The sequence below is a fragment of the Thalassophryne amazonica genome, chromosome 7 (genome assembly GCF_902500255.1).
Source record: "Thalassophryne amazonica chromosome 7, fThaAma1.1, whole genome shotgun sequence".
In the NCBI taxonomy this organism is placed as follows: Eukaryota; Metazoa; Chordata; class Actinopteri; order Batrachoidiformes; family Batrachoididae; genus Thalassophryne; species Thalassophryne amazonica.
The window spans coordinates 120,123,745-120,150,922 of NC_047109.1; the positions used below are offsets into that span (position 1 = coordinate 120,123,745).

The following is a 27,178-nucleotide window of genomic DNA, read 5'->3' on the forward strand; positions in this document are numbered from 1 at the left end:
ACTCATAAATAGTTGGATGGATTCGTGTCAAAATTGGTGGGCATACTATTTGAATAGATGTCACGAGGTGATTTGTTTTTGGAGTAGTTTGGTCAAAAGCACACACATTTATATAAAAACGGCACAATCTGCAAAACTATTTTTATGTAACACCTGTTTTCAGCAAACTGTCTCAAAAACTGAATTTATGTAAAGAGAGCGCTTGAGCAAAGGTTGTAGTGTCACTGAGGTGCCAGTTTTGGCCGTGAAGGCGCGCTGTCCGACGGTTCGTGAAGGCAGCAGCTCCTCCTCTTCCGGAAGCGCTCAGTTCGCACGCAGCCGCCATTTTGACTCGGAGCTTCATTCGGAGCCTGTTTGGAAAAAAAAAAGGTGAGAATAAAGAGTTCAGCAAAAAACCCCACAAATCAGTTTCCTTCACATTTCCCATCATTACCACGGAACTGTGGTAGCGTGTGACGTTGGCGGTTAAATACACATCTGTTTATAGCGACGTAGCCTAGCTTTTAGCTCTGCTCACGGAGCGCCTGTTAGCTTGTTTAGGGCGATAGTCGCTCCCGACGAGACGATGTAAAGCTTTACGCACCCGAATATATTTTAGTGTTTTTATCAGTGATGACTTAAGACTCCCCACTAAATGATTTCTAGCAAAAGTGGAAACGCTCTTGTAGCTAGCTGGTGCTACTCTTTAGCGTCATTGACGTCACAATATCACGTTCGTTGCGTCCGGTGAGGTGATGACGTGTGTGACTGTTTGTAGGTGTGACCTGAGGCCGGGGTGATGTGGGACCAGGGAGGCCAGCAGCCATGGCCCCAGTGGCCTCTGAGCCAGCAGCAGTGGATGCAGTCCTTCCAGCATCAGCAGGATCCAGGTGACCCACTGAACCCGCTGCCGGACATGCGGCGTAGGGTTGACATTATCAATACGTAGAACTAGGGATGTGTATGGAAACCCAGTTCCTGTTAAGAATCGATAAATGATTCCATCCACCAACATCAATAGCCTTTCCTTGTCGGTTCTTTAGTTCACATTACGCTGGAGCAGCCATTGTTTTTGAGGGTGTGTATCCTCTGTTGTGGGACTAACTGCACAGCTCCAAACGACGTGCAGCTGTCTGCCAAGTAAAGTTGGAAAGATAGATTTTGATCTGAATTAATAACTTCAAAGGTAACCAAATGACACCTCTCTCCAAAAGTTGTAATACAGACAACAAACTACAACTGACCAAAATGAGACATCCTGCGTTCTTTATGAATTACACTGATCTTGAAGTGCCTCATTTATACCTGAAAGGAAATGCTTTTGACAAAAACAGATGATAAAGGTAAAACCGCTTAAATCATTCTAAAGTCAGTTTTAAGCAGAAACGAGGCCGTTTTCAGCAGAACTCAGCAAAACTCTGTGACGCTTTGAAATAACCAACGCACAGTGAACGCATCAGCTAGCAGCTTGTTTTGCCACAATGCTCTATTCGCTTCATCTGTCTTTTATGATGAAATAATGCTGAATTTGTGTGGAAGTGATTGTACAAAAGCTTCAGATATCTGTCGTTAAGATGGATGATGACGGGAATGAAGTTTTAAGCAGAAACGAGGTGATAATACGTTATGGGTTAAAGTTCTCTGTCACCACGATGGATTTCCGTAATTTGGAAAACTTAACCACACATACACGCGCGCACGTGGTGTTGAAATATGATAGTCTCACTGTCAAAACAACATCCCATTCTGCACTAATCAAAGCAGCAGCAGTGTCAGCATGGATGGCGCTGCATGGCGGAGGAAGGGACTGTGTGAATTTTCACTCCTCTCTGCTCTGTTTGCTGCTTGCCATGAGCCACGGTGCTTCTCCTCCCTATGTTTGTGGGAACATTGGCAGACCTTCCCCAAGTAGAGCAGGATGTGGCTTTGCTTTGAACCAATGAAGCAGTGCTTTGTTGGTTTTTTATTTGTATATGTCTATGACGTTTTCAGTGTTAGCATTAAGCTGTTCGCATCTCAGCACGTTTGTGTGCATTTGTTTTCTGTATAATAATTTATGGCTCAGTGTTTGTTGCCATAAAAGAGTCAGATGTATTACAAATTGTAATATTTTTAAAATTTATTTATATATATATATTAATAATAATAGCAACAACAATAATAGTAATAATAACTAATAATGCTACAATTCAATTTTAGAAAAACAAACAAAAAGAACCTGATAAAACAGAAAAGATAAAACCAACAATGAACATAAATAAATACATATAGAAATAAGTGTTTCCTGTGAACACCTAGTGACTCTTACACCTCCACTTCATCCTTGTTTTATTTAAGTTTAATGACAGTTTGTTCCGGTCAAACCACATCTAAGCTTTACACAAGAAAAAATAAAATGCAGTAAACTGCACATTTGTGTCTTTTTTCATGAAAATATCTTATTGTTGTTGTTGCCAATTTGGCTGCTCCCATTTTTGCCTCTACTGGTGGTTGGCTCTCACTGCGGTATTGTATCACTTCCTGTTCCGGAGCACAGCGGTGTTTTTCTGTATCTGTTAGCTGTTTAATCTGCGCAGTTAGATTGATCTAGTTATCTAGATTACGATTTGTTTCCCAGTGTAATCTTTACGTGCCTTAACTAAAGCACTCCTTCTGCTGAATCACCTCTAATTATTTACACATTATTCACTTTGCGTGTTTTTAGGAATCCGCTAGCTTAGCGTAGCTACTAGCTCTTAGCCGATTAGCATGGCGGCTTCTCCTGTCTCTCCCCGCACTTTTCTGCTCTGGGTGTGAAATGTTTAGTTATTCCTCGGCCTCCTTTAGCAGTAACGGTACTTGTAATAAGTGTAGCTTATTCGTAGCTTTGGAGGCCAGGCTGGGCGAATTGGAGACTCGGCTCCGCACCGTGGAAAATTCTACAGTTAGCCAGGCCCCTGTAGTTGGTGCGGACCAAGGTAGCTTAGCCGCCGTTAGTTCCCCCCTGGCAGATCCCGAGCAGCCGGGAAAGCAGGCTGACTGGGTGACTGTGAGGAGGAAGCGTAGCCCTAAACAGAAGCCCCGTGTACACCACCAACCCGTTCACATCTCTAACCGTTTTTCCCCCACTCGACGACACACCCGCCGAGGATCAAACTCTGGTTATTGGCGACTCTGTTTTGAGAAATGTGAAGTTAGCGACACCAGCAACCATAGTCAATGTCTTCCGGGGGGCCAGAGCAGGCGACATTGAAGGAAATTTGAAACTGCTGGCTAGGCTAAGCGTAAATTTGGTAAGATTGTAATTCACGTCGGCAGTAATGACACCCGGTTACGCCAATCGGAGGTCACTAAAATTAACATTAAATCGGTGTGTAACTTTGCAAAAACAATGTCGGACTCTGTAGTTTTCTCTGGGCCCCTCCCCAATCGGACCGGGAGTGACATGTTTAGCCGCATGTTCTCCTTGAATTGCTGGCTGTCTGAGTGGTGTCCAAAAAATGAGGTGGGCTTCATAGATAATTGGCAAAGCTTCTGGGGAAAACCTGGTCTTGTTAGGAGAGACGGCATCCATCCCACTTTGGATGGAGCAGCTCTCATTTCTAGAAATCTGGCCAATTTTCTTAAATCCTCCAAACCGTGACTATCCAGGGTTGGGACCAGGAAGCAGAGTTGTAGTCTTACACACCTCTCTGCAGCTTCTCTCCCCCTGCCATCCCCTCATTACCCCATCCCCGTAGAGACGGTGCCTGCTCCCAGACCACCAATAACCAGCAAAAATCTATTTAAGCATAAAAATTCAAAAAGAAAAAAATAATATAGCACCTTCAACTGCACCACAGACTAAAACAGTTAAATGTGGTCTATTAAACATTAGGTCTCTCTCTTCTAAGTCCCTGTTGGTAAATGATATAATAATTGATCACATATTGATTATTCTGCCTAACAGAAACCTGGTTACAGCAGGATGAATTTGTTAGTTTAAATGAGTCAACACCCCCGAGTCACACTAACTGTCAGAATGCTCGTAGCACGGGCCGGGGCGGAGGATTAGCAGCAATCTTCCATTCCAGCTTATTAATTAATCAAAAACCCAGACAGAGCTTTAATTCATTTGAAAGCTTGTCTCTTAGTCTTGTCCATCCAATTGGAAGTCCCAAAAACCAGTTTTATTTGTTATTATCTATCGTCCACCTGGTCGTTACTGTGAGTTTCTCTGTGAATTTTCAGACCTTTGTCTGACTTAGTGCTTAGCTCAGATAAGATAATTATAGTGGGCGATTTTAACATCCACACAGATGCTGAGAATGACAGCCTCAACACTGCATTTAATCTATTATTAGACTCTATTGGCTTTGCTCAAAAAGTAAATGAGTCCACCCACCACTTTAATCATATATTAGATCTTGTTCTGACTTATGGTATGGAAATAGAAGACTTAACAGTATTCCCTGAAAACTCCCTTCTGTCTGATCATTTCTTAATAACATTTACATTTACTCTGATGGACTACCCAGCAGTGGGGAATAAGTTTCATTACACTAGAAGTCTTTCAGAAAGCGCTGTAACTAGGTTTAAGGATATGATTCCTTCTTTATGTTCTCTAATGCCATATAACAACACAGTGCAGAGTAGCTACCTAAACTCTGTAAGGGAGATAGAGTATCTCGTCAATAGTTTTACATCCTCATTGAAGACAACTTTGGATGCTGTAGCTCCTCTGAAAAAGAGAGCTTTAAATCAGAAGTGTCTGACTCCGTGGTATAACTCACAAACTCGTAGCTTAAAGCAGATAACCCGTAAGTTGGAGAGGAAATGGCGTCTCACTAATTTAGAAGATCTTCACTTAGCCTGGAAAAAGAGTCTGTTGCTCTATAAAAAAGCCCTCCGTAAAGCTAGGACATCTTTCTACTCATCACTAATTGAAGAAAATAAGAACAACCCCAGGTTTCTTTTCAGCACTGTAGCCAGGCTGACAAAGAGTCAGAGCTCTATTGAGCCGAGTATTCCATTAACTTTAACTAGTAATGACTTCATGACTTTCTTTGCTAACAAAATTTTAACTATTAGAGAAAAAATTACTCATAACCATCCCAAAGACGTATCGTTATCTTTGGCTGCTTTCAGTGATACCGGTATTTGGTTAGACTCATTCTCTCTGATTGTTCTGTCTGAGTTATTTTCATTAGTTACTTCATCCAAACCATCAACATGTTTATTAGACCCCATTCCTACCAGGCTGCTCAAGGAAGCCCTACCATTATTTAATGCTTCGATCTTAAATATGATCAATCTATCTTTGTTAGTTGGCTATGTACCACAGGCTTTTAAGGTGGCAGTAATTAAACCATTACTTAAAAAGCCATCACTTGACCCAGCTATCTTAGCTAATTATAGGCCAATCTCCAACCTTCCTTTTCTCTCAAAAATTCTTGAAAGGGTAGTTGTAAAACAGCTAACTGATCATCTGCAGAGGAATGGTCTATTTGAAGAGTTTCAGTCAGGTTTTAGAATTCATCATAGTACAGAAACAGCATTAGTGAAGGTTACAAATGATCTTCTTATGGCCTCGGACAGTGGACTCAACTCTGTGCTTGTTCTGTTAGACCTCAGTGCTGCTTTTGATACTGTTGACCATAAAATTTTATTACAGAGATTAGAGCATGCCATAGGTATTAAAGGCACTGCGCTGTGGTGGTTTGAATCATATTTGTCTAATAGATTACAATTTGTTCATGTAAAATCTTCTTCACAGACTAAAGTTAATTATGGAGTTCCACAAGGTTCTGTGCTAGGACCAATTTTATTCACTTTATATATGCTTCCCTTAGGCAGTATTATTAGACGGTATTGCTTAAATTTTCATTGTTACGCAGATGATACCCAGCTTTATCTATCCATGAAGCCAGAGGACACACACCAATTAGCTAAACTGCAGGATTGTCTTACAGACATAAAGACATGGATGACCTCTAATTTCCTGCTTTTAAACTCAGATAAAACTGAAGTTATTGTACTTGGCCCCACAAATCTTAGAAACATGGTGTCTAACCAGATCCTTACTCTGGATGGCATTACCCTGACCTCTAGTAATACTGTGAGAAATCTTGGAGTCATTTTTGATCAGGATATGTCATTCAAAGCACATATTAAACAAATATGTAGGACTGCTTTTTTGCATTTACGCAATATCTCTAAAATTAGAAAGGTCTTGTCTCAGAGTGATGCTGAAAAACTAATTCATGCATTTATTTCCTCTAGGCTGGACTATTGTAATTCATTATTATCAGGTTGTCCTAAAAGTTCCCTAAAAAGCCTTCAGTTAATTCAAAATGCTGCAGCTAGAGTACTGGCGGGGACTAGAGGGAGAGGGCATATCTCACCCGTATTGGCCTCTCTTCATTGGCTTCCTGTTAATTCTAGAATAGAATTTAAAATTCTTCTTCTTACTTATAAGGTTTTGAATAATCAGGTCCCATCTTATCTTAGGGACCTCGTAGTACCATATCACCCCAATAGAGCGCTTCGCTCTCAGACTGCAGGCTTACTTGTAGTTCCTAGGGTTTGTAAGAGTAGAATGGGAGGCAGAGCCTTCAGCTTTCAGGCTCCTCTCCTGTGGAACCAGCTCCCAAAAATTTCAGTCAGATGAAAATTTATTGCTTTAACCCATGTAATATGTGAACTGCGTCTGAGGCATGCGCAGTAAAGGCAGGGGGGACCAAATTTTTTTTTTGGTGGGGGGGGCTGTTTGGTTGGCAACACCGCATCCAGTGTCATCAATCAAATGGTCTCACTTGGGAGAGTCAGCAGCATAATTTCTGAGCATCAGCAGTGATTCACTGATTATCACCTCATTTCTGCTTCAAACTGCCTCCAGTCATCTGTCTCAGCGACAGATATCTGAAGCTTTTGTACAATAATCATTTCCACATAAAGTCAGCATTATTTCATCATAAAAGATGGGGAAGTAATCAGGGCGGCACGGCAGCATGTCTGAGTCTGATGTGCTGCTGCGCCTATGTTATTTCGGCGCGCCAGCAGCAGTTCACTGATTATCGCCTCGTTTCTGCATAAAACGGATTTAGGAGGTTTTCCTATGCCATCTGAGGTTAACGATCACATTACTCCCTTTGATCGCTTTGGGTTTAGAGCAGCTGTGCCCAACCCTGTTCCTGGAGGGCTCCTACCCTGCATGTTTTCTAACTCTTCCTGTTCCACTTCCAGGCACTTAACTCTATCAGACGTGCTTAGCCAATCAACAGCTGGAAGAGACCACTTTAAAAAATCAGGTGTGACTTGAGTAGGTAGGTGTGGAAAACTTGCAGGCCAGGGGCTCTCCCAGAACAGGGTTGGGGACCCCTGATCTAGGATAATACAAAATATATATAGCAGGGTGCTCTATTTTTACATTCAAAGGTGAATGTAAAAAAAAAAAAAAAAAAATCAGAGACCCCTCCCATCCTGGATATTATTTGTTTGAATTGCTGCCATCAGGCAGATGATACAGGGCACTTAAGGCCAGAACAAACAGACTTAAAAATAGCTTTGTGGGAAGAGCTATTTGTGCACTGAAAGCTGCACCTTTAACTAGGTTTTATGTAGAATTTTTTAGGGTTATTTATTTTATTTATTTATTTATTTTAATTGTGCTTTTATATTGCTTTTTTATTGTTTTAATTTCATTGTCATGCACAGTATTTTTTTCCTGGTGCCATGTACAATTATAATAATAAATTCTATTCTAAAAAAAAAAAAGAACAAAAAAAGTTTGTGAATATAAATTCCAGACATACGGATCAGTCCTGGTTTACTGGCTCCTACTATTGCTCTCCTTCCCGTCCTCTGTCTTGTGTCCTGTCCTGTGTCTGTCCTGTTTCTCCTCCTCCTCCCCCTGAGTGAGGAGTTATGCAGTCTGATGGCCTGAGGGACAAAGGAGTTTTTCAGTCTGTTGGTCTTGCACTTGGGAAGCAGCAGTCTGTGGCTGAAGAGGCTCCTCTGGTTGCTGATGACGGTGTGCAGAGGCTGACTGGCATCGTCCATAATGTCCAGCAGTTTGTCCTGTGTTCTCTGCCACCGTCACCAGAGAGTCCAGCTTCATGCCAACCACAGAGCCAGCTCGCCTGATCAGTTTGTCCAGTTTGTCCAATATAAAGATGATTTACTGCCCCCTGCTGGAAAGGCATGTGAGTCCAAAATGTAATTAGCAACGTTAGCTAATATTCATAGCTTCTCCAGCTGTGCTCTGTTTGTCTGTGATCAAAGTTTGACCAGGCGTTGACATTAAGCTTTTTTGTGTACTTGTCCATAGGACAAGTAACCCTGGCAGTTTACTTGTCCTATAGGAAAAGCTGGTTGTCCGGACAAGGGAGCACTGCAGGTGCGAGCCGCGTGAAGTGTGCCAAAGGCATGCGATTGGCGCAAACTTTGGAAACATGAAGGCTTTCAACTGTAAAATAAAGCCTATAAATTGCCTGGCACAGGTGGAAAAAAAAAACTGTCTGCTGCTGCGCTCCCCTCAAACTCTCCCCAGAGAGGAAGAGTCTGACACATCAGAGGAGTTTTAAGGTTGATATAAGACTGACTTTTGGTTGTGCAAATAACTTTTTTGGTGCAAGTAAGTTTTTTGTTACTAGCACCAGTGCAAGTAGGTTAAAAAATGTATTTCGACCCCTGCTCACCACTAGTGTGTGCCTGGGCAGTGGTGCAGCTTGCAATGGTATAAAACATATGGAACCAAGTTTACACGGTAAATTGAACACAACACAAATGGGATGAATAATACATGTCACATGACATACAAAGCACCAACCAAATGACAAGGATCCTCTCAGCCATTACATAATGATGAAATGTTGGTGAAAGTGATGTTGGACCTCCAGTAACCTACAGTACATATAGCAGGAGTGTATTTTCAAGTGTTTATTTCTCTCTTTGCACAGGTCAAGTGGACTGGGCTGCCCTGGCGCAGGCATGGATAGCCCAGAAAGAATGCACAGGAGCAGAACCACAAAGCCTACAGCCTAATGGCCAGGACATCCCTGGCTTGGAGCCTACTACACAGAACAGTCATGGAAACTTCCAGAGTGAAACATCCTTTGGTAGAGTGTGGCAACCAGGTACACAGTTAGCCTCTCTATACCACGGGGATCTCTTCTCCTATGTTTCTAGATAATTCTGTCAGCTGTATTACTAATTTAGATCTGCTGAGATCTATTTACAGACCTACATCCTTTGTGACAGAGTTTGAGTTATTCAGGGTTGAAATTATTTTCAATGATTTGCTAGGAAATTGGCAGCAAGGGGTTAAATTTGATGCTTTTTTTGCCTGTATTTGGCTAATCTAGATGAAGGACGTAGTCATGGTAACGCCCCACCTCATTTCACACAGATTAATGGTTTTTGAACAGACACATTAAGATATCATACTGATGTAATGGCAGCATCTTACATTAACATTCATATCACAAGGACGACTCATCTTTTTTTTTTTTTTTTTTTGTAACTTTTTATTTAGGGTGTTTTTCCACAACTCAAAACAGAACATTACTTCAGACAAGTGATAAATTAAATAACATAAAAATTGTAATAAAGTGCAATGTATATAATATTGCATATGATAGTAAAGCACATACATCAATAAATATGTATTATATAGTGAAATAATATACAGTGAGGAAAATAAGTATTTGAACAGCCTGCTGTTTTGCAAGTTCTCCCACTTAGAAATCATGGAGGAGTCTGAAATTTTCATCTTAGGTGCATGTCCACTGTGAGACACATAATAAAAAATAAAAAAATTCGGAAATCACAATGTATGATTTTTTTTTTTTTTTTTTTTTTTATAATTTATTTGTATGTTACTGCTGCAAATAAGTATTTGAACACCTGTGAAAATCAGTGTTAATATTTGGTAAAGTAGCCTTTGTTTGCAATTACAGAGGTCAGGTGTTTCCTGTAGTTCTTGACCAGGTTTGCACATACTGCAGCAGGGATTTTGGTCCACTCCTCCATACAGATCTTCTCTAGATTTTTCAGGTTTGGAGTTTCAGTTCCCTCCAAAGATTTTCTATTGAGTTGCCCTAGCTGTGTATTTGGGGTCATTGTCATGCTGGAAGACCCAGCCATGACCCATCTACAATGCTCTTACTGAGGGAAGGAGGTTGTTTGCCAAAATCTCGCAGTACATGACCCCATCCATCCTCCCTTCAATACGGTGCAGTCGTCCTGTCCCCTTTGCAGAAGAGCACCCCCAGAGTATGATGTTTCCACCCCCATGCTTCACAGTTGGGATGGTTTTCTTGGGGTTGTTCTAATCCTCTAAACATGGTAAGTGGAGTTGATTCCAAAAAGCTCTATTCTGGTCTCATCTGACCACATGACCTTCTCCCATGCCTCCTCTGGATCATCCAGATGGTCACTGGTGTACTTCAAAGGGGTCTGGACATGTGCTGGCTTGAGCAGGGGGACCTTGCTGCCCTGCAGGATTTTAAACCATGACAGCATCATATGTTACTAATGTAATCTTTGTGACTGTGGTCCCAGCTCTCTTCAGGTCATTGACCAGGTCCTCCTGTGTAGTTCTGAGCTTTCTCAGAATCATCCTTACCCCACAAAGTGAGATCTTGCATGGAATCCCAGACCGAGGGAGATTGACAGTCATCTTGTGTTTCTTCCACTTTCTAATAAATAATCATAACAGTTGTTGTCTTCTACCAAGCTGCTTGCCTGTTGTCCTGTAGTCCATCCCAGCCTTGTGCAGGTCTACAGTTTTGTCCCTGGTGTCCTTAGACAGCTCTTTGGTCTTGGCTATGGTGGACAGTTTGGAGTGTGATTGATTGAGTGTGTGAACAGGTGTCTTTTATACAGGTAACAAGTTCAAACAGGTGCAATTAACACTAGATGAATCTGTGCGCGCGCACACACATACATACATATATATATATATATATATATATATATATGCCTCCTTGCTCTCGGCCGAGACGGTCACATTTTTCTCTTCTCCCTCCCTCCTTATCTTTCCTGCTTCTGTGGCGTGTTGTCTGTGAGGCTGCCAGCTTTGCTCTTCTGGAAACAGCAAAAATGGATCTGTTAAAGTGGTCTCTGAACGCAATTGACACTATTTTTTCTACAAGACACTCGGGAGTGGAGGACCTGACCTGTCCTGCCGGGACACATGTGATGGGTTACGTGATGGACAGTTGGAGGAAATGGCAGGTCATGTGCCTTTACACGCTGTCTGTAGAGGACGTCGAAGATGTGTATATATTTGGCATGGTGGTGACCCGGTTCCTGCTGTGTGGAGCGGGCATAGCGCTGGTTTACCGGAAAATTAAGAAAGTGGAAGCGGCAATAATTGGCCCGTCCAGGCTGCCGTACATGATTGATTCGATTGGAAGGGCAGTGTCAGCTCAGTCGGCGGGTGTTAACCGCGCGTTGGATACCATCTCCGGAAGAATGGCTGCACTGGAAAACCGCATTGATCGTCAGTAATGACCACATCTCCTCTCCTAATTCAGATGTATTGAAAGCCATTCTGTCTCAGACTGTGGAATCGTTCAGGCGTCTGCTAATCTGGATTTTCATTCGGCTTCCCAAAACACAGCTGCACTTCAAGGCCGCTGTGATAAAAACCTCCTGGAGAAGAACAACGCTCATGCCTCACTCACCTGGTCTCCCCCCGCCCTCAGCTTCTCCAGCTCTGACGTTGACAGTGGACTGTTCAGGGCTGGGCCCCTCCTCCCTCCAGAATGGACGAACAAGGCCGTTTATGGCGCCTAAAGGCGGCCTCCGAGTGTTCTGTCTGATAACTGGACTCTTACAAATCTCGGTCGTCGTCTCTCATCCTGTTGTTGTGTGTGATCATTGTTCATTGTGCTGATGGGTTTTTTCCTTCATTGCTGCTGCATGATTCAATGCAGCAGCAATGAAGGTTTTTCTTTCCCAAGTTTTACCTTGTGTGTGCTTTTTATATGTGTTCATGTACCGGGCCGGCTTATGTGTGTTGTGTGTTATGTGTCTGTCGTCATGAGGCCGGTCATGGTTTGCTCAGTCCTGCTGTTGACCTAAGGCAGGATATACATCTGGAGCTGGTCCCCAGGTGCCTAAAGGCGACTTCTGCTCCTAACTGGCAATTAGGATGGGTTAAATGCAGTAAACACATTTCATTGTGCAGGGAACATGTTCCTTTGTGCATATGACAATAAAATTCTTTTGAATCCTTGAATTAATACAGGTAAAGAGTGCAGAACAAGAGGGCTTCTTAAAGAAAAATTAACAGGTCTGTGAGAGACAGAATTCTTGCTGGTTGGTAGGGGGTCAAATGCTTATTTGCAGCAGTAACATACAAATAAATTATTAAAAAAAATCATACATTGTGATTTCCGGATTTTTTTTTTTTTTGATTATGTCTCTCACAGCGGACATGAACCTAAGATGAAAATTTCAGACCCCTCCATGATTTCTAAGTGGGAGAACTTGCAAATCTGCAGGGTGTTCAAATACTTATTTTCCTCACTGTGTGTGTGTGTGTGTGTGTGTGTGTGTGTGTGTGTGTGTGTGTGTGTGTGTGTGTGTGTGTGTGTGTGTGTGTGTGTGTATATATATATATATATATATGTGTGTATATATATATATATATATATGTGTGTATATATATATATATATATATGTGTGTATATATATATATATATATGTGTGTATATATATATATATATATATGTGTGTATATATATATATATATATATGTGTGTATATATATATATATATATATGTGTGTATATATATATATATATATATATGTGTATATATATATATATGTGTGTGTGTGCGCGCGCGCGCACAGATTCATCTAGTGTTAGAACTGCTTTCCAAAACGTTCTACACTCTTACACTTTAAAGTCAGAGAGATTCTTTGACCATGTGCTATCGCAGATTAAAAAGGTCCATTTTGATTTGTAACGAAGCCGTCATTTTTTCCATCATATTCCCTGTGTTGTAGCCTCTGTTTCCATTGTTACAGTTGGTGACTTCACGTTCTTCAAATTCACAGTAATGATTTTCTTGGCAATCAACAATAAAATACGTAAAACCTATCTTTTGTCAGCAGTGAAAACGTCAGCCAGTGTAACACAGAATAAATCAAACAGTACATTTGAAGGGACGTCTCCTTTAACAATTTTCTAAATCTCTTCTTTAATGTTTTTCCAGTACTCAAAAGTGACTGGGCAGTCTCAGAATATGTGTATGATTGATCCCCTATTTTGCCACATTGTTTCCAGCGTAAAGCTGCTGAGGAATTCTTTACAAAATTTGAAATAACCAAAGTGGTATAAAAATATCGGATTTTGAGTTTCCAGTTAAATTCTTTCCACTGCTGATACTTGATTGGCTAGAAAACTGTTTTGGGATTACTGGAACTGCTCTTGCATGGTTGACGTCTTATCTGTCTGGTTGTTCCCACTGTGTTTTGTGCAATGACGCTACCTCTGATTTTAGGGGCATTTAGTTCGGGATTCTGCAGGGATCCATTCTGGGTCCCCTGCTTTTTTCCCCTGTATATGGCAACCCTTGGGAACATTTTGCAGTGTTTTGGGGTTGCTTTTCATTGCTATGCTGATGACACTCAGTTGTATATGCTGATAGCTGCTGGAAATCCTGTCCACATAAAATCTTTACAGGACTGTCTCGCAGCAGTGAGAAGTTGGATGTCTAGCAACTTTCTACTTTTGAAGTCTGATAAGACTGAAATGGTGGTTCTTGGTCCAGCAAGACATCGGCATCAATTTGATCAGCTAGCGCTTAGCCTAGGTTTGTGTGTTATACATCATACTGATAAAGTGAGGAACTTTGGGGTAATTTTTGATCCTACGTTGTCCTTTGACCTCCACATTAGTGACATTACTAGGACTGCTTTCTTCCGTCTAAGAAATATAGCAAAGCTTCATCCCATCCTGTCTATGGCTGATGCTGAGACTCTGATTCATGCTTTTGTTCTAGATTGGACTATTGTAATGCTTTGTTTTCTGGTTTACCACAGTCCAGCATCAGGGGTCTTCAACTGGTTCAAAATGCTGCTGCCAGACTTCTGACACGAAGCAGTAGGTTTGATCATATTACGCCGGTTCGGTCATCCCTTCACTGGCTTCCGGTCTCTTTGAGATCGGATTTTAAAGTATTACTATTGGCCTATAAAATTGTTCATAGACTCGCGCCCCCTATCTGTCTGGCCTGGTTGAGTCCTATGTGCCGGCAAGGGCTCTGCGTTCACAGGGTGCAGGACTATTGTGTGTCCCGAGGGTGAAGAAAAAGTCCACGGGTTACAGAGCTTTCTATCACCGCGCCCCAGCTCTGTGAAATGATCTGCCTGTGCTGATACGACAGTCGGACTCTGTGGAGACTTTTAAAGCCAGGCTGAAGACACATTTGTTCTCCCTGTTTTATCATTAGTATTTTATATGATTGTGTCTTTTTTATTTCTTTTACTTCTTTTACCTTTTTAGGGTTAAATTTTTTTTATTATGTTTTAATCTTATTTCATTTTATTCTTCTTTTAAATGTTTGTGAAGCGCCTTGAGGCGATTAGTTGTGATTTGGCGCTATATAAATTAATAAATTATTATTATTACTATAAATTATTAAAAAGCCAACACTTCCCCTCTCACTTGACCCGATGGCTAAAATATTTCCTACAGAAACTTCTTTCAGGCCTTACAATTGATTTCCTTCTGTTTTTACTCTTTAACTCATTGAGTGCCAGCCATTTTCACAGTTCAGAACATCCCAGTGCCAGGATTTTTCAGCATTTGAGTGTTTTTTCAAGACCCATAGAAAATTTAGTTAGATTTCCATGTCAACAACAAATATACCGAAAGAAACTTCAGACTTTATCATCAGAACAAAACCGTTTGTTTGTACCTCTTTCCATTCTTTAGTAATTGTCTGCAGAACATGGGTGGGTATCACTAAAAATGCTGATTTCTGACAAAAAACTGAGAAAATTGGCTTTTTGTGACAAGCAACATTTCAAGGAGAAAATGTCTTTGATTATAATTGTTTTTGCTTCAGTGACATCTCAAACATTATGAAAAGTGATCCTATTGTATAATGCACAAAAAAAAAAAAAACATCAGGGGAGGGACTCCGTCTGTCTCTTCTCTCGGCGGCGCATCTTTTCCCTCTGGCTCCCGCGTATCGGACCTTTTTATTTTTTTCAAAAACTTGATGGATTTGAATCACGTGTGCTTGCATGAGCCTGTCGATTGCATCATTTGCTTGTAAGCAGCCTTTGTGTGAGGTGTGTGTCGTGCGCTCGGCGTTTTTTTATTCCAAGGAAAAAGACGGAACTACTGGAGCAGCGCGACTGCATCACAGTTTGACAGACAGCCAGGTGGAAACCAGTCGGATTAGGAGCGGTAGAACCGTAAGACGTCCGCACAACGGTGGAGAGCGAGCCGTGCTCCGGTCCACACTCACACTGCTACCACCCACAGAATGGGTTCCCTTGTGATTACAATTCTAATTTTTTTACACAAGCTAGATCAGCTGATTACCCCCCCCCCCCATAAAAAATGTAATTGGCGCAATAACGTGTCTTTGGCGCTGAGCGTTACTATCTGAAAAGACGTGTTTAAGCGTCAATGGCACTCAGTGAGTTAATAGATAAACCATTAAAAAATGACCAGATATATTTTTTGCCTGTATGCTGAAATTGGCCTGCATCAATTTTATTTTTATTTTTTATTTTGGTGGGTTTCACAGACTACGGTACAGCTGGTGCTCAGGACGTGTGCGTTTTAATGTTACTATGCTGTTTGTGCCTGTGGGGTTTTCCTGCTGACAGACATCAGTAGTCGGGCTGCAAACTCACATGGCGTGTTTTCAGAATTTATTATGGGGCAATAAATTGTAAGCATACATTTCACATGTAAATATTAATAAAGTCACTGTATACCACAAATATTGTTTTGATAGGTTTTAATCTCTTTAAATGATTTACATGTACTTGCATATAGTTCCAGTATATTTCAGAGCTCATTGCAAGTTAAGAAAAGACATTTAAAGAATAGTTTAAGCGAGTTCAGTGATAACTGTCCAATGCTATGGCATTTATATTAAGTACATATGCTACAGCATGAGGCAGGTATCACTGAAAGAAGATCTACAGAGACAGATTCTGTTATTACAGTCAGGTTTCCACAAACCCCAGCATAGAGACGGACAGAGTTTTCTGGGTTTGTTTTTTTGTTTGTTTTTTTTTTTCCCTGACGGAGCCTCGTCTCTAACCTGTTGTTCTTATCATGATGTCACAGGAAGTCCTGCTCATCTTGAAGCTGGTCTGTAACTTATAATTATGAGCCTAAATATGATTTGTGCCTAAATTAATATGTTCACATAAAAGTCATTTGTTTCAAATACTGATGAAAGTTTTCTGGAAATTTCTGTAAATCTTGTTTTTTTTCCTTTTTTACTTACATGGTGAATGTATCCGGGTTATTTTTTAATCCACAGTTGGTGGTGATAATGCACTGTTAGTTTTCAAACTGCCACTAAACTCAAAAGAAGAAGGGTTATTTTTGCTTTCCTGGCATGTCTTATTTAGTCTGTGGTCTGTTTGTAAAATTGTTTGGAAGCGTCTCTGATGAGATGTCACAGTGGACATTAAGTCTCTCATTTTCATGTCTTGATCTGAGACTGAAGGATAATGTTACGCAGCACCGGTGGACCACACAGCAGCCAGTGAGAGACACTGTTACAGATTTTACCATGAATTCTGCATTGTGTTGAAACAGCAAAAGCAATGAATGAAACGTTCTGCTGCAGGGAAAAGTTCATCATGAATAAATTCAGATGGGGCTGGTTCGACCAAAATGCTGACCGGATTTTTAAAATCATTTATACGGAAGCATTTACACTCCCAATAACTCTTTGATCTTATTATATCATGTTTTTGATGGAATTCTTTGTCAGTTGCTGTTATTTATTTCACACAAATTGAACTGTCTTTGGGATGAATTTACTTCAAATTGTCTCCATGCAGATGTGATATGTTAGCCTGCTAAATTTGCATTTTATGATTCTTCTGTCACATGGATGTGAAATATTAATGTGAATTAAAATATAAATAGCATGCTTGTAGAAGTCAGATATTGATGTGAAAAATGTTTTTGTGTCATTTTGCACAACACATAAGTTGAGTATCCCAGAAATGCTGACACACAAACATTTTTCACATCAATATCTGGCGTCTGCGAGCATATTAAATATTTATCATATTTGAATTCACATTAATATTTTACATGCATGTAACAGGAGAAAGCATAACATACTTGTATCATCACAATACAAGTTATGTGAAAAGACTCGTCTCTGGGGTGGAAAAATTAACCTGATTCAAGGATTCAAAGGAATTTTATTGTCATATGCACAGAAGAACATGTTCCCTGCACAGTGAAATGTGTCTACTGCATTTAACCCATCCTATTTGCCAGTAGGAGCAGAAGTCGACATTAGGCGCCCGGGGACCAGCTCCAGATGTACATCCCTGCCTTGGTCAACAGCAGGGCTGAGCAAACCAACACCGACCCATAACAAACAACACACACACAACACATAGGCCAGCCCGGTACATAAAACATATATATGAAAAGCAAAATACGAGGGATAAGGAGAAAAAAAAAACCCTCATAGCCGCTGCATTACACAGCGGCAATGAGGAAAAAAAAATCCCCATCAGCACAGAAAAACAATAATCACACAGACAAAAACAAGGACACAGGATGACAACTGAGATTTGAAAAGGTCCAGTTTATCAGAACACTCCGGAGGCAGCCTGTTTGGCGCCGTCAACAGCCTTGTCCGACAATCCTGGAGGGGGAGGGGCAGCCCTGAGCACAGTCAGCGTCAGAGCTGGAGAAGCTGAGGGGAGGGGGGAAGACCAGGGAGCGAGGCTTAAGTGTTGATCTTCTGAGGAGGTTTTATCACAGCCAAATGAATAGCCAGATTAGCAGACGCCTGAAAGATTACACAGTTCTGAGAACAGAGTGGCTCTCAATGCATCTGAATGTAGAATGTGGTCTTCACAGACGGTCAGAGCGGGTTTCCAGGGCTGCAATTCTATTCGAGATGTTTTCCAACGCGCGGTTAACCCCCGCCGACTGCGCAGCCACTGCCTTCCCAATCGAATCAATCATGTAGGGCAGCCTGGAAGGACCAATCAAAGCTGCTTCCACTTTCTTGATTTTCCGGTAAACCAGCATAGTGTCCGCTCCACACAGCAGAAAGCCGGTCACCACCAAGCCGAATATGTACACATCTTCGACGTCCTCCACAGAAAGCATGTAAAGGCACAGGACCTGCCATCTCCTCCACGAGTCCATCACGTAACCCATCACATGCGTCCCAGCAGGACAGGTCGGGTCCTCCGCCCCCGAATGTCTTGTAGAAAAAATAGTGTCAATTGCGTTCAGAGACCACTTTAACAGATCCATTTTTGTCGTTTTCCAGAAGAGCAAAGCTGCAGCCTCACAGACAACACGCCACAGAAGCAGGAAAGATAAGGAGGGAGGGAGAAGAGAAAAGTGCGTCCGTCTCGGCCGAGTGCAAGCTGGCAAAAAAATCCAACAAAAATAAAATTTTGCTGGGTAAATAGACCTGAAAATGCACCAGCTTGCATCCGAGAGTTCAAATGTTTCTGGGGAAGAACCCCCCCGCCGGGGGCTTCAGGGCCTTCGACCGTTGCCAAAAACTTTCAGGGTTTTTTTTTTTTTTTTTTTCATTGCCCACTTTCATCATTGTTCAAAGAATAAAAGCTTGATTTTCTATAATTTTATGTTTATATTCCAATGTTTTCCGTCACTAACAGAATGGGGAATTTCTGGCCAACCCCCACCTCCTCCACCTCCTGACCAGACCTGGATTCCTCCAGGGTCAGGACCGATGGATGTGGTCAACCCCAGTGAGGACAGCAACAGCCAGGACAGTGGAGAGTTCACCTCTGAAGCCCGCCATGGGGTTTATCCCCAAAACAGCCATGGGTATGGGGCACAGCCCGACAGCTACGCCATGGCCCCCTTGGCCATGAACCAGTTTGATTATCAGGTATGCAGATGCAACAGTAGAAACTGTTGAAGAGTTTGGCATTTAGTGTGTCACCAAAGTAACACCAGAAGGAGCAGTCCATAGAAACTGCCGGATCCCAGCTTGTAGGTGTATCAGTCGTTGCTTTCTTGTTGCGTTGCAGCAGAAAGTGTTCGATTGTTGAGACCCCAGCATGGTTTGGTATTACGAGATGACTTTACTCTTAAGAATTTCTTTAGAGTTGGCACAGACAGAGCCAGTACTCTGGAGTGAAGGATGAATACCAGCCATGCTCACTGGCTGTTTTTGGCAGCAGTATCAGAGTGCCTTTTGTGCCTTGGCTTGCTTTCATTTTATGTTTGTGCTGTTTCTCCACAGCATGGTGCTGCATCAGCTTTTGGCCCAACATCTGCAGGCTTTCCTTCCACTTATTGGCAGGGACCTTTACAGAATAGGCGGGAAAGCCGACCACCTGGGTTTAGAGACAGACCCCGCTCCCCTATCCAACTTCCTGTCAAACAGGAAGCCCCAGCAACACTAGGTAAGAGTTTTCCTATTCAAGAGGTGGCCAGCCATTCTTTTTAATACAACTGGAGCCGCATGCATGCTGTCCAGAGGTGTACGAACTGTTGAGAATATCTGAACATGTGTATTTAGAGTATTGGTTAAGGAAGCTCGTGGCACTCCACTATAGCTGTTGATTGGCTTGGGACATTTTCTTGGGTAGTTGGAGTACTACTTTACTCGCTACTCTCTGTTCACTAACATGAATAAAGTGAGAATATGCCCAATGTACAAACTGATACGAGGCTATCGTTTTGATCTTGGGTTTCATCTTAAGATGCTATAAAAAGACGAACGCTGCCGGCATGGATCCGAGAGGGCCTTGAAAAAATGGACAGAGACAAACAGAAGAAACTGGAGCAAGAGCGAATGGAGAAAGAACTTGAGGAAATGGTAAACGATGAAGACGAAGCTCATGATGCGGGTCAGCAAGTCGACGGGCCACGTGTTCCTCGCAAAAGCAAATTTGTAAGAATTCCATTTCTCCTTTTGAATGCATACTGCTTTGTTTGGAAAGGTAAATGACATTTGTGGTCAAGAAACACTGACTAGGACACATCTGAGCTGTAGCCATGATGTAGATCTGAAGTTCTCTTCTTCCGTTTGCATCAGGACAGTGACGATGAAGGGGACGAAGATGACGTTGACGATGATGCTGATGACAATGAAAAGATCTCCAATAAACAGGAGTTTTCCATCCAGAGCCCTTCGCCTCCTGCAGAGGACAGTGAATCTGAAATGACTGAGGAGGAAAAAGAGTACCAGCTGGTTGGTTGGACCATTCGGATTAGATCAGTTTCAACTAGATTTCTGTAGTTGATTTGGCCATTTGTTGGCCCAGCATTAATTGAAAATGGTGGTTTGTTTCCTAATGGTGTTTCTGTTTTTCAGATGATCATGACAAAAATGTTGCTGACAGAAATTCTCCTTGAGGTCACTAATGAAGAAATCCTGCACGTCGCTAAAGAAACTCATCGGAAAGCCACCAGAGGTTTGTTCTTGTCTCTTGCACCTATTGCATCAACAGTACTTGTCTGTAATTTAAGTTGGACTTAAGTCTGAATAAAATCCATTCTGTATTTGATAATGTTTTGAAATATCTTCAATTTTCCCATTTAAGATACTGAGCAGAACACTTAGGATTATGTCCAAATTGTGTTTTCAACCATTCTCTGCTAATGCGTCAGGAGATGACAGAGTGAATGTTTCTCAGTAAGAGTAGCTGAAATCATGCATTTCTGGTACAAGGTCTGGAAGAGCCTGTTGAATTACTCTGATTAAAGTCTCAGCATTGACTCTGGCCAGCACCCGCCGCCTCTACTCAAGTGACTTTGCATTAGTACAGATTGGTTCTTTCCCTCTTGTCCGACTGTTTGACTTGGAATGTGTGTCAGAAGTTTAACTCTCTCTCTTTTCTCCATTTTTTTTCTCTTGTTACCAATGGCAGCTGTTGTGAATAGTGCTTTATCTGTGACTCCCGTCTCTAGCGACTCATGCCTTTGAGAAAATGGCAGTATGTGTTTTAACATGTTGTCCCTGTTGTTGATGTGAATCAAAGCTCCTGCAAAACAGCTGGCACAGTCAAGTGCACTGGCTTCTCTGACTGGTCTCAGTGAGTATCCCTTTTTCTAATATTGGGGAGGGCACAGAGTTCTATATTTTTTTTTGGGGGGGGGGGGGGGGGTGCACAAGGGGAAAACTGCTTGGACAAGAAAAAACAAACTTCCAAATCATCTTCTGTCTCATTTTTAAGCTTGAGATACAAGTGTCATCTCAGTGATTGATTTGGGTTTTGTTTTGCACTTTGATGATAGAAGCATGCTGTTGAGTAGTATATGAGTGCCTTTGATGGGGAACGTGGGATTGAGGGGTTTCACCAGTGGAACCTGTTTATGAGGACAGATCTGGGTTTGCTCCGATGCTCAACAACGCGGGGGCTCTGTTGTGGCAGGCGGGCTTGGGGACTATGGTTCAGACGAGAGCGAGGACGACCGCAGTGTCCGAGGGTCCGAATCTTCCGACACGGACGAGGAGGAGTTGCGCCATCGTATCCGGGAGAAGCAAGACGCCTTCCGTCGCAAAGAGCGGGAAATGCAGCAGTTACAAGAAAAGCAAGCGCAAGAGGCTTTGCTTGCACGAGGTAAGGCAGGAAACTGGTTTTGGATTTTTAATCTGGAAGCACACTACATGGCTGAAGAGACTGCAGACAGATTGAGATCTGGAAGAGGTGGGAAAGAAGTGGGAGGTGTTTCTTTATTTTGTAGTTGATGTTTCTGTTGCTGGACACCAGCTATCACTGGATCAACAATAGTTGTGGATGATGTTAATTGTTACAATATAATTCCCTGCTGCAACCTTGTAATTATGGTCCTTTGCAGTCATGATGGCTTAGATTTGGAAGAGTGCGTGAGTCAAAATAAGACGTAATGGTGGAGCTTATTTTCCTCACTGCTGTATGTGTTTTACCCCTTTTAGATGGTTCTATCTAATGAGGTCTGGGACTTGGGCACCATGATGTCTTAGTGGCTAGCAGTATTGCATCACAGCAAGAAGGTCCTGTGTTCTCTACCCGCCTGGTCCTTTCAGTGTGGAGTTTGAATGTTCCCCCAGTGTCTGCGTGGGTTTCCTCCCAGCACTCAGTTTTCCTCCCACAGTCAAAAACTTGCTTATTTAGGGTCTGCTCCTTTCTCTGCCCCAGACCAAGGCAGCCTCTGCATCTGGATTTGGTTCCCAGGCGCCGGACTGGCTGCCCACTGCCCCTAGTGGTTGGATTGTGTCTAATTGTAATTAGGGTGGTTAAACGCAGAGGACTTTTGAGGAACGCAGAGGAAATTTCATTGTATGTACAATGACAATAAAGGCTCTTCTCTTTTAAGTACAGATCATCACAGGGTGGTACAAATTGGCCACAGTTGAGTAAGAGTTGATAAATGTGTTAAATGCATTACTTTTTAAGAGCTTGAACATGTTGAGCAGCTGTGAGATTTTGGTTTCTGTGCTTTCAGTTGAACTTTCCCAAAACACCTCTCACTTATCCATGCTTGGTGCCGAGTCCTCCTAACAAGCCACAGCACAAGTCATAAAAGTGTTATTTCTTTTCTGTTCTATTCTATTTGGTTATACTAATGTCTCTTCAGAAGAATAAAGGTCCAGGTCTTTAGGGTCCTGGTTTTTCCTGTGGGACAAACCAACAACCAAAGGTGACAACTGGATGTTTTTGGGACAAGGTTTCTTTGCAAGATGCTTGAGTCTCGCAATAATTAATTTGTGTCAAATGATGGGTTACTTAGAGAACCTCAGATGAGGAGGATCACCTGCACTGTGAGGGAATGTCTGGTGTGAAGGTTTGGCTGTGTGGTGTGTTTTTCTGTTCATGTTCCTGCACATAATTGCATCAGTGTTGAGGAACCCGATGGCTGGAGAAGGTCAAACGGACACCCATGTTTGACCTGGCTGCGGTAGAAGATGATTACTTTTTGAGAGTTGGGATGGATGAGTAGTGCCCCTGGGTGGTTGCCACCTAGGACATTTTGGGTGATTCTGTGATTTGCTGGATGCACTAGAACAGGCAGCCAGACCTGACTTGATTATGGTCAAACTACCAACCACCTCGGCCCAACGTGCACTCAACCTGGGACGGACTGGTTAAACTTGGTGCAACTGTGTAACTCCAGGCAAAGTCATGTACACACAGGGTGAACTCGCACTCGACTCGGGGTAGCTTGGGGTAAGTCTTTCCATACTTGGCTTGAAATTTAGGCTGCAGTTTTCAGCTATGCTGAGCACGTTGATCCAAGGTAGCCAGGAGTCACATCAAACTGTTGAAAAAGTTGAACATATTGAAAACTGGGACAAGTTTATCAGACCTTCCGAGACTTGTGCAGTCACTCCCTTTGGAAAACATGCCTCTAAACCCGTCCAGGTGTGAGAGCTGATTTTGTAAGTGGCCGTGGGCGTCGCCACAGACTGTCAGACGTGTAGTGTGCTTCCAGTCTGAGCCGCTGATGTCTTCTGATTGTGAATGACTGTCTGTTTGTTTTCGCAGAAGAAATGTTGAAGGAGAAAGTGAGCAGAGAAAAGGGGGCTTATGATGAGGGCCAGTCAGATATCCCACAGAAACAAGATGTGAAAGAGGGGGAGGCAGAGCCCATGGCAGAGAGGCGTAAGTCCCGTAGCGAGAGGGAAAGCAGTGAGGGCAGGCAGTCCGTTAGGGCGAAGGAGCGATCAGGGCGAGGCAGCAGCGATTCCCCAGCCAATGGTCACAGCAGCAGCTCCCGCTCCTCCTCCAGTCACAGCAGCAGCCCTTCATCTTCCTCCTCCTCTTCCTCCACCGCATCTTCCCGCAGTTCCTCCCCATCCTCCTCACCGCGCCGTAAAAGACGGCGCAGCCACTCTTCCTCCCGCAAGGCTCAGCGGCGCAGTCGCAGCCACAGCTCCCACAGGCGCCGCAGTGACAAAGGCAGGGACAGGAGGAGGAGCAGCAACGAGCGCTCAGGCCACCACAGAAATGACCGCAGCGCTTCCAGGGAGCGCAGGAGCTGCAGGAGCAGGTCCAGAGACAGGGGCAGGGCACGAGCCAGGGACAGCCACAGTCGGAGCAGAGAGAAGGGGAAAGATCGGGATAAAGAGAGGAAAAGGAGCAGAGAGCGCAGGGAGAGCAGTCACAGCAGCAAACACAAACTGAAAGCCACCAGCAGGGACAGGGAGAGGAGGAGGGAACGGAGCCGCAGTCACGACAAAGATCGGAGAAAGAGAGACAGGGAAAAGGAATCGGACAAAAGGAAAGAAAAGCCGAAGGTCAAAGAGAGAGAAAGGGAGAGGGAAAAAGGCAGCGCTGTAGTTAAAGAGGAGAACGGCAAATCCAGGAAGAGGAGAGAGACCGACTCTTACACGGACTCCCAGAGTGACAGGTATTCCCGGCAGGACAGCAAAACCAGCAAGAAGGGCTCTGCCAAAGCTAGCAAGAGGTGCTCAGACTCTGACTCCAGTAGGTCCCCTACCCCCGAGGTTAGCAAGGAAAAGAAATCTAAGAAATCCAAACGTAGTCGTTCAAGGTCGACGGAAAAACCTCACAAGTCTGGTAAGAAGGCAAGCCGCAAACACAAGTCTAAGTCACGATCAAGGTAGTATTCCTTTTTTACTTCTCTCTTTTGATTGTTCTCAGTCTGTGTCTCATTGTCATTTCTCAGGAGTCCTTTTAACTGACTTTATTTTGAAAAGTTATTGCCAAATTAAATCACACAAACTTGTCCATATATTAAAATGTTTCATTCTTAAAAGGTTTTTATTAAGTTCTTTGTTTTTTTAAGTTTATTATCTTGATTTCACAGGACTGCCCCCTGCTGTCTAATCAGAGAATAGCAGTCTAGTCAAATTGTGTTTCCACCCTGACAGAAAATTAGAATTGAATAATTATTTCCATTAAGGATGTCCCGATGCTGATTGAACGATTGGAATCGAGCCCAATCAAAGCATTTTTTATTGATTGCATTGGATAATTTCAACCAGAAGACATTTTTAACACATCAGAAGTCTGTTTTTTAACAACCTGAAACACAACCATTGTTCCATCAAAATCACTCATAGTTTTCAGTCGTAGTTTTACTCCTACAATCCAGCACTAAGTGGAACTGATGAGCCACATAAAGATTGTTTATTTCAGTTCTTTAAAAATAAATAAGGCATTAAGGAGCGTCTTGGATGGAAGGCTTAATTTTCCTTCCCTTTTTAATACATGGCAGAGCTGGTGGATTGACTTAATCTGTTTGCACTGTGCTCTGCAAGTGCAGTACCAAAGTCCAAGTATCAGATCGGGTCTCATTATCAGCACATACTCGATATTAAATGACAAAACAAAAACCTGATCGGGACATCCCTAATTGAGTATTCTGCAGACTAGGATGTGTGTCATGTTATAATATGGGGGTGCGGGGGGTGGATGGCTGAGTGTAATTAGTGCAGTATTAATGTGTCCACCTCTTTGTTTAGGTCGGCGTCACCCTCCCGTCGCAGCAGGCGCTGAGGAGCACAGTTGGCCTCTGGATCTGTGCACGCCCAACAATTTCAAATTCCATGAGTTGAGCAGGCTTGTCTCATTATAGAGGCAGTGGTATAGGTGACTCCCCCCCCCTCCGTACACTTCTCTCGCCTTTTGTAAATATATCTGCTTTTTAAAGTGTGACTGAAGAACAAGACATTTGGAATGGTAGGACTTTCTACTTGTATTGTTACACGACCTTCAAATCTTGGTGGACACTTAAAAATAATTTAAAAAATGCAAGTTGTCATTTTAAACTGTGACACAGTACACCCCCCCCAACATACTGTTGTAACTTGTACAATAAAACTTTGTCTCTGGTCTTCCTGACTGTGTCAGTGAGTTGCCGCATGTGTGGAAACGGCAAGTTTTCATGTCAGAAAAATTATAAATATACCAAAGAAAATGGTCAAATCCTCTATTAAGGTATGATGAGCTGAAGCAACAGGGTGACGTATTCTGAATGAGTCCTTCATGTGTACAGCCCCACGGCCCTGTACACATGAAGGACTCATAAGTTTACAGAGCATCCGGAAAGTATGTTTTATGTTTATTCCAAAATGGATGAAATTCAATTCTTCCTCAAAATTCTATGCATTATACAACATAACGACTGTGAAACTTTATTTTTGCATATATATATATATATATATATATATATGCAAAAATAAAAGAAATCACATTTCCATAAGTAATTCCATGTGTATATAAGTATTCACATTCTTTGCCATGAAGCTCTAAGTTGAGCTCAGGTGTCTCCTGTTTCCACTGATCATCCTTGAGATGTTTCTACAACTTAACTGGAGTCCACCTGGAGTCAGTTCAGTTGATTGGACATGATTTGTAAAGACACCTGTCTACATATAAGGTCCCACAGTTGACAGAGCACAAACTAAGCATGAAGTCAAAGGAATTGTCTGTAGACCTCAGAGACAGGATTGTCTGGAGGCACAAATCTGGGGAAGGGTACAGAAATATTTCTGCTGCTTTGAAGGTCCCAATGAGCACAGTGGCCTCCATCATCTGTAAATAGAAGAGGTTTAGATCCACCAGGACTCTTCCTAGAGATGGACGCCCGTCTAAACTGAGCGATCGGGGGAGAAGGACCTTAGTCAGGGAGGTGACCAAGAACCTGATGGTCACTCTGTCAGAGCTCCAGCATTCCTCTGTGGAGAGAGGAGAACCTTCCTGAAGGACAACCATCTCTGCAGTAATCCACCAATCAGGCCTGTATGGTAGAGTGTCCAGACAGAAGCCACTCCTTAGTAAAAGGCACATGGCAGCCCACCTGGAGTTTGACAAAAGGCACCTGAAGGACTCTCAGGCCAGGAGAAACAAAATTCTTTGGTCTGATGAGATAAATATTGAACGCTTTGGTGTCATGTTTGGAGGAAACCAGGCACCATCCCTACAGTGAAGCGTGGTGGCAGCATCATGCTGTGGGGATGTTTTTCAGCAGCAGGAACTGGGAGACTAGTCAGGATTGAGAGAAAGATGGATGCAGGTATGTACAGAGACATCCTGGATGAAAACCTGCTCCAG

General features: G+C 42.6%; 1 protein-coding gene across 3 annotated transcripts; it reads left to right on the top strand.

The window, feature by feature from the left end:
• The first annotated feature begins 294 nt into the window (after positions 1 to 294).
• pnisr (PNN-interacting serine/arginine-rich protein) lies at positions 295 to 25,862 on the top strand. Of its 3 annotated transcripts, none has more exons than XM_034175427.1 (12): positions 312 to 366; positions 756 to 869; positions 8,898 to 9,074; positions 18,821 to 19,056; positions 19,414 to 19,576; positions 19,877 to 20,067; positions 20,212 to 20,367; positions 20,491 to 20,590; positions 21,158 to 21,211; positions 21,551 to 21,739; positions 23,645 to 24,722; positions 25,588 to 25,862. In XM_034175427.1, exons 2-12 carry the CDS (start codon positions 779 to 781, stop codon positions 25,619 to 25,621), a joined length of 2,469 nt encoding a protein of 822 aa, XP_034031318.1. In that variant the 5' UTR covers positions 312 to 366; positions 756 to 778; the 3' UTR covers positions 25,622 to 25,862. The 3 variants fall into 3 exon arrangements, with proteins under 3 accessions (XP_034031320.1, XP_034031318.1, XP_034031319.1); XM_034175428.1 differs by having other exon boundaries at positions 351 to 369; positions 758 to 869; XM_034175429.1 differs by lacking the exons at positions 20,212 to 20,367; positions 20,491 to 20,590; positions 21,158 to 21,211; ... (1 more) ...; positions 23,645 to 24,722; positions 25,588 to 25,862 and having other exon boundaries at positions 295 to 366; positions 18,821 to 18,992; positions 19,877 to 19,973.
• The last annotated feature ends 1,316 nt before the right edge of the window (positions 25,863 to 27,178 follow it).

Bases quoted from the DNA above. Each gene is read 5' to 3' on its own strand.
- pnisr (XM_034175427.1), top strand. From the start codon at position 779: ATGTGGGACCAGGGAGGCCAGCAGCCATGGCCCCAGTGGCCTCTGAGC. The intron at 19,057-19,413 runs GTATGCAGATGC...GTTTCTCCACAG, and splicing joins TGAACCAGTTTGATTATCAG to CATGGTGCTGCATCAGCTTT. The intron at 21,212-21,550 runs GTGAGTATCCCT...CTGTTGTGGCAG, and splicing joins GGCTTCTCTGACTGGTCTCA to GCGGGCTTGGGGACTATGGT.